Source organism: Crocodylus porosus, unplaced genomic scaffold (genome assembly GCF_001723895.1).
Source record: "Crocodylus porosus isolate Cpor-Errol unplaced genomic scaffold, CroPor_comp1, whole genome shotgun sequence".
NCBI classification, from domain to species: Eukaryota; Metazoa; Chordata; order Crocodylia; family Crocodylidae; genus Crocodylus; species Crocodylus porosus.
The window spans coordinates 22,894,338-22,911,746 of NW_017728914.1; the positions used below are offsets into that span (position 1 = coordinate 22,894,338).

Below are 17,409 nucleotides of genomic sequence, written 5' to 3' on the forward strand. Positions count from 1 at the left end.
CAATGAAAAGGATTGTTAGAGACTTATGCTATTTAACAGTTATCTGCACAAGTGTGCAAGTGTGGAAAGAGAGATTACACGCAACCAAGGACTCAGTTGTCCACAAGAACCTTAATTTTTTGTGGGTTAACACTGCAGACACCAGCATATCCATGTATTTCATAGCTGTGAAATTTAAATTTGACATGCACTCACTCACAGCCAAACCATGTTAAAAGTGATACTGGGAAATTCAATGTTTGGTGTTAGTCAAGGCAAAACACTGGATGAACAATTTTCCCCTGCAGACGACATTATCACTAAACCTTAAGACACAAGAAGATGGGATTTTTCTTTTTTTAACATTTTAAAAGCAGGCGCAGTAGTGTAGGGCTTTCCACCCATTATCCCAGTAGCACTGCTACAGTTCTCTCACCTCCAGGGCCAGATTCCAATCTCAGATGTGCAGTAGATATAGTACTGCCACTTACCTCGAAAAAAAACACTACTGTGCTTTTTCCAAGATCAGATGCAAATCTGGCCCCAAGAATACGTGAGACACTTATAATCATACGAATGTTTTCATCACAGCATGGTAATAATTAGACTTGGAAAATCCCGCCTACTGTTGCTGTAGGGTAAATTGAAACAAGAAAAGAATTTGGTAGCTTATTCAAAAAATAAAAGATTAGAAAGTGAATGTAGAGCTATACTGAAGAACACGAGCTGTATAAGAAAGATGGAACACAAACTTTTGAGTATGTTAGACTGGGAAAGATGATTTCTTTTTAAGTAGCTTAACACCCAGGGAAGTGCAGCTATGTCTTAGAGAAACACTGGAACTAGAAGATGAAGGATAGGGTTACACAAGCCATGAAGTTCGTCAATTGGAGATTACATTCATCTACCCCACCATCCCTTTTTTTTTAGTCTAAGCAAAAACAGTGTTAGTTCAATATACATACACCCTTCATAAATAACAGCCCTTGTTTTACTCAGGTTGCAAAGTACAAAAAGCAGTTTACAGTTAAACATACTGTAGGATATATTACATGCAACCATTAAAGTATGCAAAATATCCCTGTTCCCTCATCCCCAAGAAGCAGTATTTCATCTACCCTCACCAAATGATTAACCGCACAAGACTATTTTGAGAAACAAGAAGTCTAGTAACAAAGTTAATGCCCAGGTATGCCTGCTTCCAGCACATTTCAGTATGCATCACTGAAACAAAGTTGTGAAGGGAATTGAACAAACAGTTAATTTAGCTTAAAGGAATTCCTGACTGGTCAAGGTTAGAACCACTGTTCCATTTCAGACCATATAATACATTTCTTATAGACTACTAAGTGACACAAGGATAGCATCTTATGAGTTGTATGTATGGGAATTGGGAGGACTGTGTCAACAGAAGCTTAAATACCCCATATACATACCACAAACACTACACTACTATGAGAGTAGGTATCCCTGCGTGCTGTAGACTCACTGTAATTTTTATCCTGCAGAAAGTTAATATTTTCTGTAATATTATGTTATATAGGCACACGGTCACAAATACATGCTTTTACACACGCGCACACGTATGTTCAAGGCTTCTCAAAACTAAGGCCAGTAGGAATCCTATAAGCTATAAGTCACTCAAGAACGTTTAAGGGCAATTTGTACTCTCTCACCATCCATCCAATATGCAGATTTCTTCAAATTCACAAGCAGTGTCTTAAAATATTTATTACAAAAAACAAAACCCAAATTCTAGTACTTTGTTGGATAAATGGTCACAATCATGCAGAGGAATTTTTCAAACAAATCCCCCAACGTCTATATTTCATTTTCCTCTTTCTGTATAACCTTTTGGAAAGAGGAAGGACTATAAGTGGAATTATTTACTAGAAAAAGAAAGAGTCTGTTTGACATGGCAAAAGCTTTTACATGGGATGGCAAATAAGTCCCCTACCTTGGATTAATCTTTGCTTCTTCCATCATTTTCTTGAAATCCTCCTTGGCCTGCATTATTTTGTTTTTCTTTTCCTTGCGCTCTTCTTCTGCTCTGGTTTTCACATACTGGTCAAATACCTACAGAAAAATAAACCAATCTGACCCAAGATCTACAAATTTGGACCCATATTGTCCCTTTTGTGAGAAAAGCCCACTTGGGAAAGGTAAGGGTAAGGGATTCCAGCATAGTTTCACAGTTTCTAGGGTCAGAAGGGACCTGAGCAAATCATCTAGTCCGACCCCCTGCCATGGCAGGAAAGAATACTGGGGTCAAATGACCCCAGCAAGATGTACATCTAACCTCCTCTTAAACACCCCCAGGGTAGGAGCCTGCACCACTTCTCTTGGAAGCTGGTTCCAGACCCTAGCCGCCCTGACTGTGAAGTAGCGCCTCCTGATATCTAACCTAAACCAGCTTGCTGCCAGCTTGTGACCGTTATTCCTGGTCACTCCTGGCGGTGCTCGGGGGAACAGTGACTCTCCCACTGCCTGCTGATCCCCCCTGACTAGTTTATAACAGGCCACAAGATCCCCCCTCAGCCTTCTCTTTTGGAAGCTGAACAGATTCAGGTCCTGTAGCCTCTCCTCATCTTCCAGCGTTTTCGTCTACCTGGTTTGTGGGATGAGACAGTGTGCTTGCATTAGCCCACAAACCCAACACATCTGACTTCAGATCAGTGGAGAAATCTTACAATTACACAGGGCCTTTGTACAAGCCTCAGACCCTCCATTTCCTTCCCAGATTGCTGATCAGTTCTTAGAAGTAGTCAGATTGAAATAACCTATTGCTCCACCACATAGCATATCCTGACAGTACCCAATATTCAAAGTAATCGGCATCTTTCCTGTTCAGAAAAAACTTAAAAATTCTTTCATTTTGGAAAGAATGACCTATCCACCCTTCACAAACACAAGAAATCAGGATAAGATTTTGTCTAAGAAGGACTGATATATTCTGTATTACCACTGAGGTTTTGCTAATCCTGAATTCTGACATTAAGAGATTCACTTCTATTCTAACAGACAATATCCATTCATACCAAACTCACATTTGCATAGCAACTGAACTATAACATAACCTGTGCCTTTTCCAAATGCAGATATAGTTGGCAGTGAAATAGAAGGCTATCTACTGTATCATCACTTTACCGATAACCTCTTTGCTCAGCAAAAAGCTACTTAGAAGTATTAAAAATACCAATACAAAAAATAAGATTTAGCAAATTCTGAGTATTATGTAAAGAAAAAAATATTCCTCATATGATTTTCAGTTTTTCAGTTAAGTAAAGGATGTAGACTGCTTGGTCCACACAAGTGCAGACATTTATTTCCCCAGGGAAAAGCAGCAGCATATCTTGTGCTGCTGCTACCTGCACTGAGAGAATGAGCGCCCATGCTATACGGGAAGTTATCCCAGGTGTGGTAGGGGATGCTGGACTCAGCAGCCTTACCTGGGGCCCTCAGGAAACTACAGCCATGGCGCTTCTGCAGCTGGGAGCCTGGCTGGCAGCCAGAGTGTGGCTCCACCGGGGCAGGCTCTGGTTTTGGGCAGCACGCACTGCCATCATGCATGCCACCCCACTTTTTAAAAAGGAGCAGGTTTTTTTTGACCCCAGGATCTCATGGGGTAACCCCGCTGCACTGCAACATAGCAGCATGGAGCAGCACAAAGAATGCCTGCACGCACAGTGTGTGGCACCACAGATAGGTCTATGATGCCACATACCACATGTCTGTGCTCATATGTGCCCTTGAGTTTTTTCACTGCTTAGATTTTTTCCCCCCCAACATGCCAGCTTTGCAACCCCTTAATACTCTAAAGGCTCTCACTATTGGAGCACAAGAAGGGTAGTAAAGCACTGGAACAAGTTATCCAGAGAGGTTGTGGACTCTCCATCCTTGGAGGGTTTTAAGACCTGAACTAGACAAAAGCTTGGCTGGGATGATATAGTGGGGGTGGTCCTGCTTTGAGCAGGGGGTTGGATTACGTGGCCTCTTGAGGTCCCTTCCAACCCTAATTTTCCATGATTTTACAATACTACAGCATCTTCGGCAGTCTCCTGGACCTGTATAATCTTCACTTTGCAAAGAAATAAAATCTTACCACAGAAGACATACCAGCTTCAGTTCCCCTTACAGGAAAAAAAAAAAACAAAAAACCAAAACACATTTGTAACACACGTGCTCTAAGAAGTTTAAAAGCAAAACTAAGCTTTCAGTCAAAGATTATTTTACTGCCTTTAACACCTGTGTTGGAAGTGAACCAAGCTGGTCTTTCCTTTTACCTGTTTTCTTTCTTTAGGATTGAGAAGCAAGTATCGAGGATCGAAAACAATCTTGTGCAGCTCCTTTTCCCATGTTGAAAAGGCAGAAACCTTTATAAAGAAGGAAGGAGGGGGAAAAAAAAAAGACAATTCTGCCTGATAATTAAATTCTCCCAAAAATACAAAGGTTATGCAGTTTCACTTGAAAGCTACAGGACATAATTTAAAAAGGAGATACAACTGAAACCAAGACTGAAGTTTCCATCACTAATAGAAAACGAGCAGTGGGAGGTTAGCATGATACATTTTCACGCTAAATGTTGCTCTGAAAACTTCTACATAATTACACAGAAGTAACACACAACCTAATTACTCATTAAAATAACCACTACTGTGTGGCATTTAAAAAAAATCACTACATCACAAGAGAGCCTTGAAGTTCTGCATTTTGATTTCCCAGACCTGCTCTGTTTCGTTGGCAAATGTTATGAAAAAACTGAATAGTCTGTATACACAATTGGATCTTTTCTTTGGAAAAAAAAATATACATACAAGCTCATCTCAATTGAACTCATTTCTAAGACACCCACAAGCTGTTATTTGCCTTTGAGAAAAATAAAAGCTATAAAAGCATTACTTCAATCTTAGAATATTTACCATTCTGGGAAGCCAGTGTATCTGTAATAGTCAACTGATATGAAAATAAGCTTCAAATTTACTTTAATTCATTAAAAAGGAAATAGCTAGTTTCCCCATTTTTGCAGGATAGCTTAAGGGAAGGAAAGTAGAATTACTAGCTTCACACTGTGATTGCTGCAACATTTTAAAAGGCATAAGTGGGAATCAGGACTGCTGACAACAAGTAAAAAAAGTGCTTTACCAGAAGCAGCAGCACATTAGTTCAACCTGGCTCTGCAGCATCTGTATAGATCAGGCACTTCAGTGGGACTTTTTGGTGCTTTTATGTAATAGCTGTTTAATCAGCTATTACATAAAAGCATCAAAAATCTATACAAATGTTGGGCAACCTGGGTCAAACTAATGCAATGCCTCTTCTTGGCATGTGCTGGGCTCAACACAGGGGCACACAGAGTTTAAAGCACCGTTTTATTTTGTTTTGTTGTGGGGGTGGGGCAGAGGGGGAAGGAAGGTAAGCAGCCTGGTTGTCCAATTTACAATTACTGTCAATAGGTGTTGGGTGTCTATTTGACTCATATACATTGGAAAAAAAATAGGGGCAAATAAGGTGATATTTAACTTTAATTTCAGTTTTCACCCAATTATTTTTTAATTGAAATCTTTGGTGCAGGGATTGAATCCTCCTTTTTTGTATGGAAGCACAACCCTGTAACCGCTTGAAAATGAACACTACAAAATTAAAAACCAAGAGAATCCTCCAATTCACACTAATGACTGTCTCATGGATTAATGAATACAAATGAAAGAAGATAACACATCACAGACACAGTTTGTCCATTTAGTTTGACAACTATAGTTCTGTGTTAATTATCTGAGATACCACTAAACAGTGTATACAAATGATCCCCACAATTATGGGATATTGGCACAGCCCTCTCATGTTAAATTTTTCCCTGGAAAGAAAAAGAATGATTGCTTTGCATGAACAAGCATTTCTGGACTTAATATTAGAAAAATGCAAATGAGCAAGGTTTTATTTCAAATCACCAAAAGGCAAGCTTCTCCTACCCCCCTCTCTAGCAGCATATCCTTGAACTGTTTCATTCGAGCCTCCAGAGGGACGATGGCTCTCTCTCGAGCAGCTTTAATTTCAGCTTCCATAGCAGCCTCTTTCTCTGAATCAATGTCTTTGTTATCATCTTTCCTGTATAAATGAAATGCATAGTATCTGCTGAGAAGTGAGATATCCGCTCTGTAGTTAAGAGCTCTAGCTGTATTAAACAACTCACACAACAGAGCACTCCAGTAACACAAGTTTGCACAAACCATCATAAGCTCCTGAACAAAGACTGGGACATCAGAGTCTTTAATGCAATAATTACAAATAAGTCTTTATTAAGAAGTGAATCACAATTAATTTCTAAACCCTCCTCAGCATATTAATCACGACTACTAACAAGATATCAAAATGGAAAGCTACTCTTGTAACAAGTTATACAGACATAGCTATCAGAGCAATAATGCATGCCTCAACTTCCTAGAGAAAAAAAATGAATAAAAAAGAATAACTCCCAATCCTCTACTATATACAACATGGTTAAACACAGTTAAAAGTTGTTTTCTGGTGTTTTTTTTCTGAGAGATTCTAGCTAGGAAATCCAGATCTGATCTGGATTTTGGGCAACAAACATCTGTGAAAGTACAGTAAACAGAAGAAAAAGCAAATGTGTGGCATATGCTAATTGCCATGGAACTATATAATGTAAATAGAGCTCAAAAAGCTCCTAAGGGAGATCTGGCTATTGCTGATAGCTTCTATCCCAAGCACATTTATTATTTATGACTTCCACAGAGGATGGAATTTTCTTTCAATGCGAATTCTACCCAGCTCTGAGATGCACCAAACCCTCAAAATAAACAACTTCAGCAAAAAACGAATATTATAGACCCTTGCTATTACACTCACTGAAACCCCACTAACTCAACAGTATTGCAAATGAAGGTATGGTACTCTATATCCAAACTAAGTCCATTTAAGAATGAAATTTAACTTACTTCCGTTTCTTTGTTTTAATAGGCTCATCCTCATTGACTTCATCTGTTGATTCATGTTCTTCTTTAACTGTAACATATGTCTCATTAACAGTCTTACAGAGGAAGAAAAAACTATTTCATAACATATCATGAAAACTCATCCTTGACACAAAGTAGCTGGATGGTAACTGTCACCTGTTCTTATGCCAAAATTAGCATCACCTCAATAGTCTTTGGAGAATTTGAAAAAAAAACTGCCCTAACAGCCTGAAACAGACACTGTTTCTAGTATTCAACAATTTTATTCCAGTTAATGTTAATTAGTCTCTATCATCCTTCAGACCATCTGGCATTTTATCTGTACAATTTGATCTTTTCTCTAGACTAAAAACATATTCCTGTTCCTCATAATATTCTAAAATAATTTTTTACCTCCTCCAAGAAAATAAAAGAAGCTTTCATTTCCTCAGCCTGTAAACACAGCATGTTTCCTAACTCTAACTAGGATTCCCCTTGTTCTCTGGTACACTTTCTTCCAAGCATTTGACATCTGCAATTCACTGCCCCTATCATGTGCTTAACTTAATGAAGGATCTGTTTAATAGCTATAACGTCAATATCTGCTTACAGTTCACTTTTTTATGCTCCTTGTTCTGGAAATGAGCACACAATTGAGTTTGTATGGAAATCTGATTACAGCCTATAACGAAGGACATTGATATTGAGGATGATTTTGCTCTCACTTGTTTTCTTTCCTTCTTCCATTCCTCTTTTGTGAGGAGGTTCCTGAATAATTTTGTCAACATCAGCTCTTCCAATTAAGTCATCTGGTCGGTCCCACATAGAGAGACGAGTGGTAGGGTTGTAGAAGAAAACCCGTTCATCACCAGTCCACACCACACACCTAGGATTTTTTTTTTTTTTAAAGGAGAGAAAGAGAAAGTGGATGCACACATGTGCCTCTTTTAGTCCTCTTGTGTTTAGAGAATATCAAGTCTCCCAGAATAAGTCACAATGCTTTCTAACATTTAGTCCTCTTGTGTTTAGAGAATATCAAGTCTCCAAGAATAAGTCACAATGCTTTCTAACATTCCCTGCCAGGAACCTTACATTTCTAATCCAGTTCAGCTATTTACTATTCATTTTGCAGAAACAGAAGCAGCCAAGTAGCTGCTGCATGAATTAAACTGTATTCACGAACAGACTGCAGCATGGATAAAAATATCTTGGGCTCACCTATAAAACAAAGTTCCCTTCTGGTCACATGTGGCCTTAAGCCATCATTTTCTGCAAAATATAAACTTAAAGAACTAACAAAACCAAACCTTTTACTTTTAAAATTACCAAAAGCCACCATCATCTTACTCAGTCTACAGAACTACAATTTTCACAGCTTACTCAAACAGTAAAAAGGAAAATATCTGCATTACTGATATAGCTCAGAATACTGTAAAACTGACCAGAGATTTGTCAAGAAAATTTCTAGGGAAAGACCTCAAAAAAGAGGCTACAAAAGCCGAGTTCTGTGGGGGTGATGGAAAGCAACTTTGAATGCATCACCTCTAATCATCTTCAACTTGGCCATAAAGTGTTTCCAAGGAGCACAGAGATATGAATAACACCACACCACAAATCCATTTAGACAGAAATAAGAACATTCTTCAAACATGTAGCAGAAATTGCTTCAAGCTCTAGTAAAATGATCTAGCATGTTCAAATGCATTCCTGAACAATTTTGTCTTGTTACGGTAAATATTATAGACGATAATAATGTTAACACACTTAATCTGACAAAACTTTTACCTATCAAAAATACGTTTCTCTTGGGTTTGTGTTGGGCTTGGAAAAGGAAACTAGCAGATGAATAAACTATTTCAGACTAAACTCTGAAACAGCATGAGACAAGAATTTGCGAAAGTTAGGAATACCTGCAGCTGTGGAAGAGGCACTCATTCACACAAACTGAAACATCTGTGTTTTTAACTTGATGGCTCCAATACCACCTCTGGGACAGCATGAAGGGGAGAAAGATACTGTCTAAACGAAGCTTGACATTTACTTAACTTTCTCTGGGGCCACAGGGTAGAAAACCATAAAACAAAAGCAAGTTATGGCACTTGAATGAAAATCTTTTATTCCAGCGTGAACTTCACTGGATAATTCCTAACGAATGGAGCCGAGAGCCTTCTTTATACAGCCACCATTATGACCATGGCGCACACAGATGCATCAAGTGCTTCCAAAGCAGCCTGCAAGGAAGTTTTGTATGTCACCACCCTTCCAACCTGAACCTCCTCGATGCTTTTGTGGACATCTTTTCATAAAATGGAGGCAATTTGTCTTAGCAAGAAGAGCCATGTTTTGCCAGAAGCACTTGAGAGGTGGTAATGCACATTTGGAGATCAGGTTCTTATACTGAAGAGTTCCAGTCTTAATTTCTTTTCCCTATGACGTCTCTCAGGAAGGCTCTTACCAACTAAATTGTTCCTGAATAGCTGCTACAAGATGTGAGCCTGCCACCAAACATGAGCAACTACTGAAACCCTTTGGAAGAAACCTGGCACCATCTTTCATCCTCTAAGGAATGGCAGGCTTCGAAGGTGAAATTTGCCACAAGTCGTTTTGCACATTCTAACATTCCTATCATCAACAGATGGATTTGATATCAAACAGGCACAGAATGGTTCAAACCATTTGGCATCTGCTCATCACCATGAAGCCTTCTGCAATGTATTACAGGGAAAGGAATAAGAATATCTATGAAGTGTTCACTGGGAAAGATCATTACATACCATGGGGTACCAGGTATAGGAGTGGTTGCAACTGGCTTTGCTTTCTGAGCTGCTTTTTCTTCTTCTGTCATTTCTTCCTCTTTTGGCTCCTTATAGGGAAAAAGGTGGTTAAGATTCAGCCGTACTCTCTACACAAATATTTTTATATCAAAATAAGAAATTAATTTATTTTAAATAATCTGATCAGCAGCTCACACTTACTTTCCATCCATCCTTCCAATTACGAAAGTGTTGTGGTTATCATACAGGTATCAGTGTCTATTTAAGTCAAAGCCCCGATCCAGGAAAACACTTAACCACTTGCTTAACTTCGATTTCAATGGAATTTTATGTAAATGCTTACCTGCATCCACATGCTTCCCTGAAACAGGACCTAAACAAATGGATTACGGTATGATTTCTATTTTAAAGAAAAAATTCAAAAAAAAGAAAAGTTGTCTATTCTAAAAGCTAAGTGACCTTAAAGACAAGACTTGTACTATATAATATGTACAACATAAATTCTATAACTGCCTTTACAGTAGGAAAATCAAACTCAAGCTAACAAAACAAAAACAAACAAACAAACAAAAAGACTCCCTCCAAAATAAGCATAGCAAACTGATAATATAGCATTTGTACTACTGAATACAATCTGCCCATTGGTAATGTTAACTAATCTACACTGCATTTTTATGGCACAATACAAAATTTTAATGTTTAGTGTAGCATTTTTAAGCACTATACTTTATTAGCATACAAAAATACTTTACAAAAGGAGAAGGTTTATTTTGGTTCTTGTAATTTTAAAGAAAACAACTGTTCTATATTGAGACAGAAAGCTCTACTGTATAAAGGAAATTGAGTTTTTGCCTCAAAATAGTGCAAAACAAATAAGCAAATATTCAATTATCTTAAAATTCCAGCTACCCTGACATCCAGAATGTTTTGTTTTCTAAACATGTCAAGCCTAATGAGAGGACTTTATACAGAGTATATGTAGAGCCAAAGCTTTATTCTACTTTTCACATTCTAACTGACTGTACCACTTCACACATTCTTTCTGTTTTTTTCTCTCTGAAGAATTTTTTTTTATTTAAAAAAACACTGGAAAACCAATAATAAAAAATAATTATTCTGAAATTACCCCTGGAATGTAAGAATTCAAATCACTATCGCCCAGGAATATGCCTGGTCTACAGGGGATCCATACATATACACAGGAAAAGGATTAAAAATAGAGGTCCTGACTATTTGGTTGCAGTGTCTTACCTCCTTTATAAGTTCTTTAAGGGGTTCTTCTTTGGGCTCCTCTTCTTCTGTTTCCATTGGCAAAGGTTCCTCAGTAGGTTCTTTAATGGGCTCTTTAATCTTCTCTTCCAATTTTTCTAGGAAGAGAATGATTTTTATTTAATAGTTTGCCTGTAGTCACTTAAATTCTTACAAAACATCTCAGATTTGGTTTATAAAATGTAGTATTGCTAGCAATAAAAATAATATTCATGAAGTTAAGTTGTGTTTTCTTGTTTTGCCATTCTCCTTTCATTGGACTTGACTATAATGTGCTCCTGAAAGGGCCAGATTCTCTTCTGCCAATATCAACTCAAATAGAAATAGGAAGCTGGTTCCCTGATCCAAAGATGTCACAGACCTACCTAAGTTAGAGTAGCTGAGGCAAGGAAGATGAAGCATGGAAAACTGTTCAGAGATATAATCTGGATTAAATAAATTGAGGATCATTTATCTTAGACACTTAATTTTCTGCTGCCATCCCAAACCCTCCCCGTTCTCTTCATCTCAAGATTTTGCATACATTCATTTCTTCAACGTCTAAGCTTTTCAGTGGTCTTCATTTTAATGGATTTTGTACCAAGAGTAAAATATACACAGGAAGTCTTTTAAAAATATTCTTTTCACTTTCTCTACCAATACAATTGAGCTGTCTTCTAGCATAATAACGTAAGAGGTGTTCACTTGTTACTGGAGAAAAAAGTATGCATTCACTGGAGTAAACAAATTAAGCCCTATTGCCCTCCCTGAGCACCACTCCAATCCCCTTCCCCCTGTCCAATCTGCAGCTGCTCCCTGCCCCCTCCCTGATCTGCTGTGTGCCACAGAGAGGCTGCCTGTGTCACTTGTGGCCACTCCTAGTTTAAATAAACAGAAATATTCCAGCACCACAGTCGAGGACAAAAGAACTACACTTTAAAACTTATGACCCAATCATATTTCCAACTAGAAGCCAACTTAAAAAGCCCTGATTATGAAACAACACGAATAAAAAGAAATCTGGTTCTAATCTTAAAATGGGATCACAGAAGTCATGAAGTGATCATACCTGGCTGGACTCTAAAATCAAATACTGTACCTTTCTCTTTTAGTTCCTGGGGTTTTTCCCATGTTGATTCCAATGTCCTATTGTTATAATAATAAGTCTTCCCATCGGCTGTTTTGTACTCTGTCCATTCAGAGACTGCTGTTGCTCCAGCCAATGTAGCAGGTGAAGCGGCAATAGCAACCTGAGGATGGATCATAGGTACAATAGGAGGGGCCATTCCTGGCAAGACACCTATATAAAAGGAGCAATAAAAACACAAAACAGCAAGGAACAATGAAGCAGCATTTTGTGACATAGACTCAAATTTAGTAAAACAATTCTGCAGGTATTTAAATTACCTCGTACGGATTAATGCAAGCTATTTAGAAACACGCTATTTCAGTCAAAAACTGGAAACTGATGTATTGTAATTAAAATGCACTTCCACCTAAGTCACTAATGATTATAATCAACTGGGGAAAGAAGAATTATTTAAAATATAAAGTAATTTGAAGAGCATACCTTCTAATGCTGAACAGTACAAAACTTATTAGAATTTCAGATGTTCAATTTCAGTGCTTTGAGACTAATATAGCAACTCCTCAATGTGATGTTCAGAAATCTTTCAGTGGCTGTAGCATATAACTGCTTATTCCAAAAACATGCTCTGCAGTAAAACGGTATTATTTTTCAAATGAATAGGGAATGTGTTAGTGCTCTCCAAAGTGACTAACATTGGCAAGCTAAATTAAAGCCAGATCATCATTATGTAGAGTTTGCTTCTCCAATATAGCTTGACCTGTAAAATGCTTATTTCAGCCTTAGGCAAAAAGTGACAGCACAATTAAAAAGTCACAGGGAACTAAGCTTGGGTGATGGTTTTGTTTCATACTTGAGATAGGCTAGTAAATCCCATTAATTCATGTCCTACGGCAGGGCCGTCCAACTGGTGGCCTACAGGCTACATGAAGCCCACAAGGTGTAAAACTGCCCTCTTTCCACACAGGCTTCCACCGGGCTGCTGCTTCCCCACATTGCTCCACCTGCAGAAGCAGCTGGGGGCTCTGCACCCCCCTCTGTACAGTTTCTCCTTCCCCGCCCCAGGGAGCAGAGCAGTGCAATACAAGCCAGCCCACAGTCTGGGGGCAGCAGTGTAACTGAAGGGAACATTCAAGGCAGCAGCCCCAGCTAGCTACCTTTGTGGGGGAGCCCATGACTCAGGGCACCAGAGTGGCATCATGCAGCAAGGGAACTTAGGATGAGACAGGGCACCCGGTACAGCAGAGAAGAGGGAGCAAGAGTCCGGGGGATTAGGTGGCATGTGTCCCTGGGGGTCCATGGCCACCACTGATGCAGCCCCAGCTAGCGTAGCCCATGGGGCTTGCAGCCTCTGGCTGCTTAGAAGTTGAGCAGCCCTGTCCCAGGGCAAAAAGGCAAGCACATGCCCAATAAACTAACTTCTGTCCAGGTTGCCTTTTCTTCCCAGCAACACTGATGCACCAGATTTTTGTGGGACGGTGATCATTAAAGAAAACAAAACTGATGTCAAAGTAAGTGAATATGGAGCAATAAGATCACAATTTAGAGCTGTTTGTAATACAGTAACAGTCTATTTTTTAACCAAGACAAAAAACACTTATTCCAGAGAACAGCTAATTTTTAAACAGTGAACACTTTATGCTAAGACATACACATACACACACACCAACATGCAAACACAGTCATGTCATTATATACATGGAAGTAGAAAATACATAAAAACCCCCATTAAAAATAAAACAAACTAAGAAATATGGGCATGAGAAGGTTCACATTTATCACAATTCAACAGTTAAAACGATCTGGACTTGAATAGCTTTTTGTACTAAATAGTCTAACACTACTAGTTAACTGGGAAAGGTATCTGCTGGCCAAATATGCATAAACGCTATCTTCTCTCTTTTAAATAAAAGTATATAGATCCATTCATTTGGGGAAAGCAAAAAAAAAAGTAAATAAAAAGATAAACAACAACATTCACTACCATGCCAACTTACAGACAAAACAAACTAAGATGTTTTTAAAAATTACCGGTCTTGGTGGTAGCGACTGTCTTTACATACGGGCAGCTGACTATTTGCATCATTGCTACACCTGTAAAATGGATAAGCAAGCATGTTGGAAAGCTGCCACTGTATGTCAGCTACCACTGGGTGTCAGCTCTTATCAATTTTCTGCTACAATTTGGAATGCCATTTTTCACTGGCAAAAGACAAAGCAAGCAGGAATACGGATATTTTCTTTTGCTCCAACATTTTATAAAAAGCTAGAACTATAAAATTAGTTCCAAGTTACAACAGCAATTACTGTCTACATTGAACCAGCAGTTTTAAATTTAACATATATTAGGACTTCGAAAAACACTGGAGAGAGGACTCAGGGGTTTAAATTCAGTGTGGGGGAGGACTCGCACTTCTTCACAGGACAATACCCAGAAGAAGATTGTGCTTATATACTGTTTCTGCTGACAGTATTTGCCCAGAAGGTCAATAGAGGGAGCCACAGCAGAATGAAACCAATGAAGCCTACTTGAGTTTCACCCTGCTACTGCTAGTAATGGTAGTGGCACAAGTTTAAAATAGTAAGACAAGGAAGTGAGTTGTGTTGGTAAAGGCCAAATTGAAACCAAAGGGCAAAAATGATGGGGAAATGGAAAAAAGAAAAGGCATAGGCTGAAGGTAAGAGAAGGAGGGGGTGGCAGGACGGACAAAAAAAGAGAAAGCTGTGAAGCGGTAAACAAAAGCCTGTAAATGAAGGGACACTGATGAGTCTGTGGTAGCATATAATAGATCTGTCTTTCACACTCTGGAGCAGCATGGGCTCAAAATACTGTAAAAGAGGTCCAAAACAGGTGTTGGAAAGGAAGCACCATGCTTTACTCTCCAGTTCTTCAAGAAATTACATATAAAGCCTATGGAAAGCACAGCATCTAATCTCCTTCATGAGATAGGAGAGAAGAGACTAGAAAAAGAAAAAAAAATTATTTTAAAAGACAGCTCATTTTAGGAAGCAGGATAGTGACTGCGAAAGATTTGAATATCAATCCAGGGTGTAAGACTGGAAACTAAAAATACTCAAATGTACACTCCCTAAAATGTTTCTATCCCACCATCTAATAGAGGTAGGGTAAGAAATCCAACACTAAATGAAACTAAACCCCCAGGTTTGTAACTAAAATACATAATTTTTTGCCCAAGTAATCTGATATATTAAAAATATGGCCAATTGATTGAAAAAATAAATAAATCTGTATCCTTTACTAGAAATTTTCAATTAAAAAATTCAAAACTAGCTTTATAAATGTATGGATCAAGACAAAAAAAAAGCATTAAATAGAACGGTACTGAATGAAGTGTTTGTCTGGGTTTGGTAACCTTTTTATGCTACACATTTTAAATAAGTTCATGCATTTTAAATAAATGAAAAAATTAATTGTAAGGAAGTTCAGCATGTCTTAAAACTAGGTCAATATAAATAATGCCATCTGCATGATCAGTGACACTGACTGCACTATGGTGCAGATAGAATTAGCTTACACGGGTGGGTTGGGGAAGAGGAGAAGAAACTGTTTCCTTTGACAGATTTCTTATTCTCTAATGTTTAACTAACTTTATCATATGAATTAAGAGCAAGCAGACCTACTTTTCAAGATATGGGATCATCAGGCATTGCTAAATGCACTCTTCCATTGTCTTATTATAGAATAATACACAGAATGCCACAGAACTTACTGTCAGGATCATTTGAGAACTAAATTACTCACTTCTTCTGTTCTCATGAAACAAAGTGACCTCTCTAGATGTTTCATGTATATCGCAACACATTTAAACATTGTAAATCTTTTAACATCCTCTTCTCTATTTTAATGGGATAATTCGTTTCTTGTCATGATAAGACTGCTGTAAAGGCATTCTAGGATTATCAGAAAAAGTCTTCAAGAGAGTCAAACTAATAGCCAGAGAAAGAAATAAGCAGACTTATTTTGTTTTGTAATCAAGGAAAGTATGTGCTTAGAATCAATGAAGAAAAAACACTGTCAATGCTGCATGGAGTCCTATACAATATGGACCTAATTCAAAGGGACATTTAGTATCAGAATAGGAGTATGCCAACATCTAAGCTCTCTACACCTTCTTCAGAAATAATATTTATGTTTTTAAAGAATGAAATAACTACAGAGGGTTTTAATTTTCCACATTCTCTTCTCTTCTTTCTGTATGGCAGTGTTCGGGTTGGAAATAGCCTAAAATGTTTAGACTAAAAGCTTAACAAAAAAACAACCTCTCCCCCTCCCCCCCACAAAAAACAAAACAAAACAGTGTCCATTTTTCATCAGATGTGGAGGTTTCCCTCTATATTAGTTTTTTCACTGTATTCACATTTACCTAACAGGTTGTATTTAAAGAAGCCGAATATGGATCATTCATGCTCTTCTCATCTTTTGCTGGCAGTGTCAAAAACTGAAGTTAAAACAAGTCACCTTTCTCTTTCTTCATCTAAGTATTAACTGCCCAATTTAAATCTTAATAATTAATTTTTCTTTCCATTCAATGCTACAAGTCTGTATTCACTGGAACACTCTTTACAATACTTACCTATCAAAGTAAGCCCAATATATTATACTTAGCTGGCTATTGTTTGGTCTTAAATCAGTGATGACTTGCTTAGAATTTTTTTTTAAGCAAACTTGTTTTGTATAGCATCTTGGTTCTTTCTAAAAATCATTATTTCTCCTACCAAGTTTATGCTTTATGCTAATCAGCATGAATGAACATACGTTTATAGCCAATGAGTTGATTTTGATATCTAAGTTTAGCTATTTTGATTTTTGATATCTAAGTTTAGCTATTTTTGAAAATGGTTTAGAGCAGGGGTTGGCAACATTTTTGGAGAAAGTGCCAAAAACACTCACAATCTCAATTTGTAAGACGTTGGGGTGCCAGAGGCATATGGGAGGGTAGCAGCCAGGGGCCTGAGCCTTGTTCTAGTAGTGCAGCCCTGGCCACTAGGGCTACGCAAAGCTTAGGGTGGTGATTCGATTCGGAGGAGATTTGGCCCGATTTGGATGCTGAACCTCCAAATCGAATCAGGGGACCAATTTAAAGATCCAAATCAATTCAAAGCTTTCCAAATCTTTGGCAAAGATTTGGAGACCTTTGATGATTCAGGCATTCCCTGGTGGCAGCAGCAGAGAGCTGCAGCTACTCCCAGCTGGTAAGTCCTAGGACCCGTGCCAGCCCCCCCACCCCAGCTCAGTACTTTAAAGAAAAGCCCTGGTGCTCACCGGGTGCTGCCAGGCAGGGGGGCAATCCCTGCTGACTCCACTGCTCCACACTGCATGGGGGGTTCTGCCATGAGCCCCCCCACC

The 17,409-nt window shown here is 38.4% G+C and overlaps 1 protein-coding gene across 7 annotated transcripts in view; it reads right to left on the reverse strand.

Moving 5' to 3' along the window:
* Positions 1 to 17,409, reverse strand: part of TCERG1 (transcription elongation regulator 1) — a 39,374-nt gene that overhangs the window by 12,362 nt on the left and 9,603 nt on the right. Inside the window, exons 6-15 of one of the 7 annotated variants that reach the window (XM_019534988.1) lie at positions 14,073 to 14,135; positions 12,054 to 12,254; positions 10,958 to 11,073; positions 10,050 to 10,079; positions 9,707 to 9,795; positions 7,658 to 7,818; positions 6,936 to 7,002; positions 5,949 to 6,108; positions 4,263 to 4,352; positions 1,937 to 2,055 (exon numbers count right to left, since the gene is read on the reverse strand). In XM_019534988.1, coding sequence (XP_019390533.1) covers positions 1,937 to 2,055; positions 4,263 to 4,352; positions 5,949 to 6,108; positions 6,936 to 7,002; positions 7,658 to 7,818; positions 9,707 to 9,795; positions 10,050 to 10,079; positions 10,958 to 11,073; positions 12,054 to 12,254; positions 14,073 to 14,135 — 1,096 coding nt within the window. The remainder of the gene's footprint in view (positions 1 to 1,936; positions 2,056 to 4,262; positions 4,353 to 5,948; positions 6,109 to 6,935; positions 7,003 to 7,657; positions 7,819 to 9,706; positions 9,796 to 10,049; positions 10,080 to 10,957; positions 11,074 to 12,053; positions 12,255 to 14,072; positions 14,136 to 17,409) is intronic. The other 6 variants (XM_019534989.1, XM_019534991.1, XM_019534990.1 and 3 more) reach the window with 6 other exon arrangements.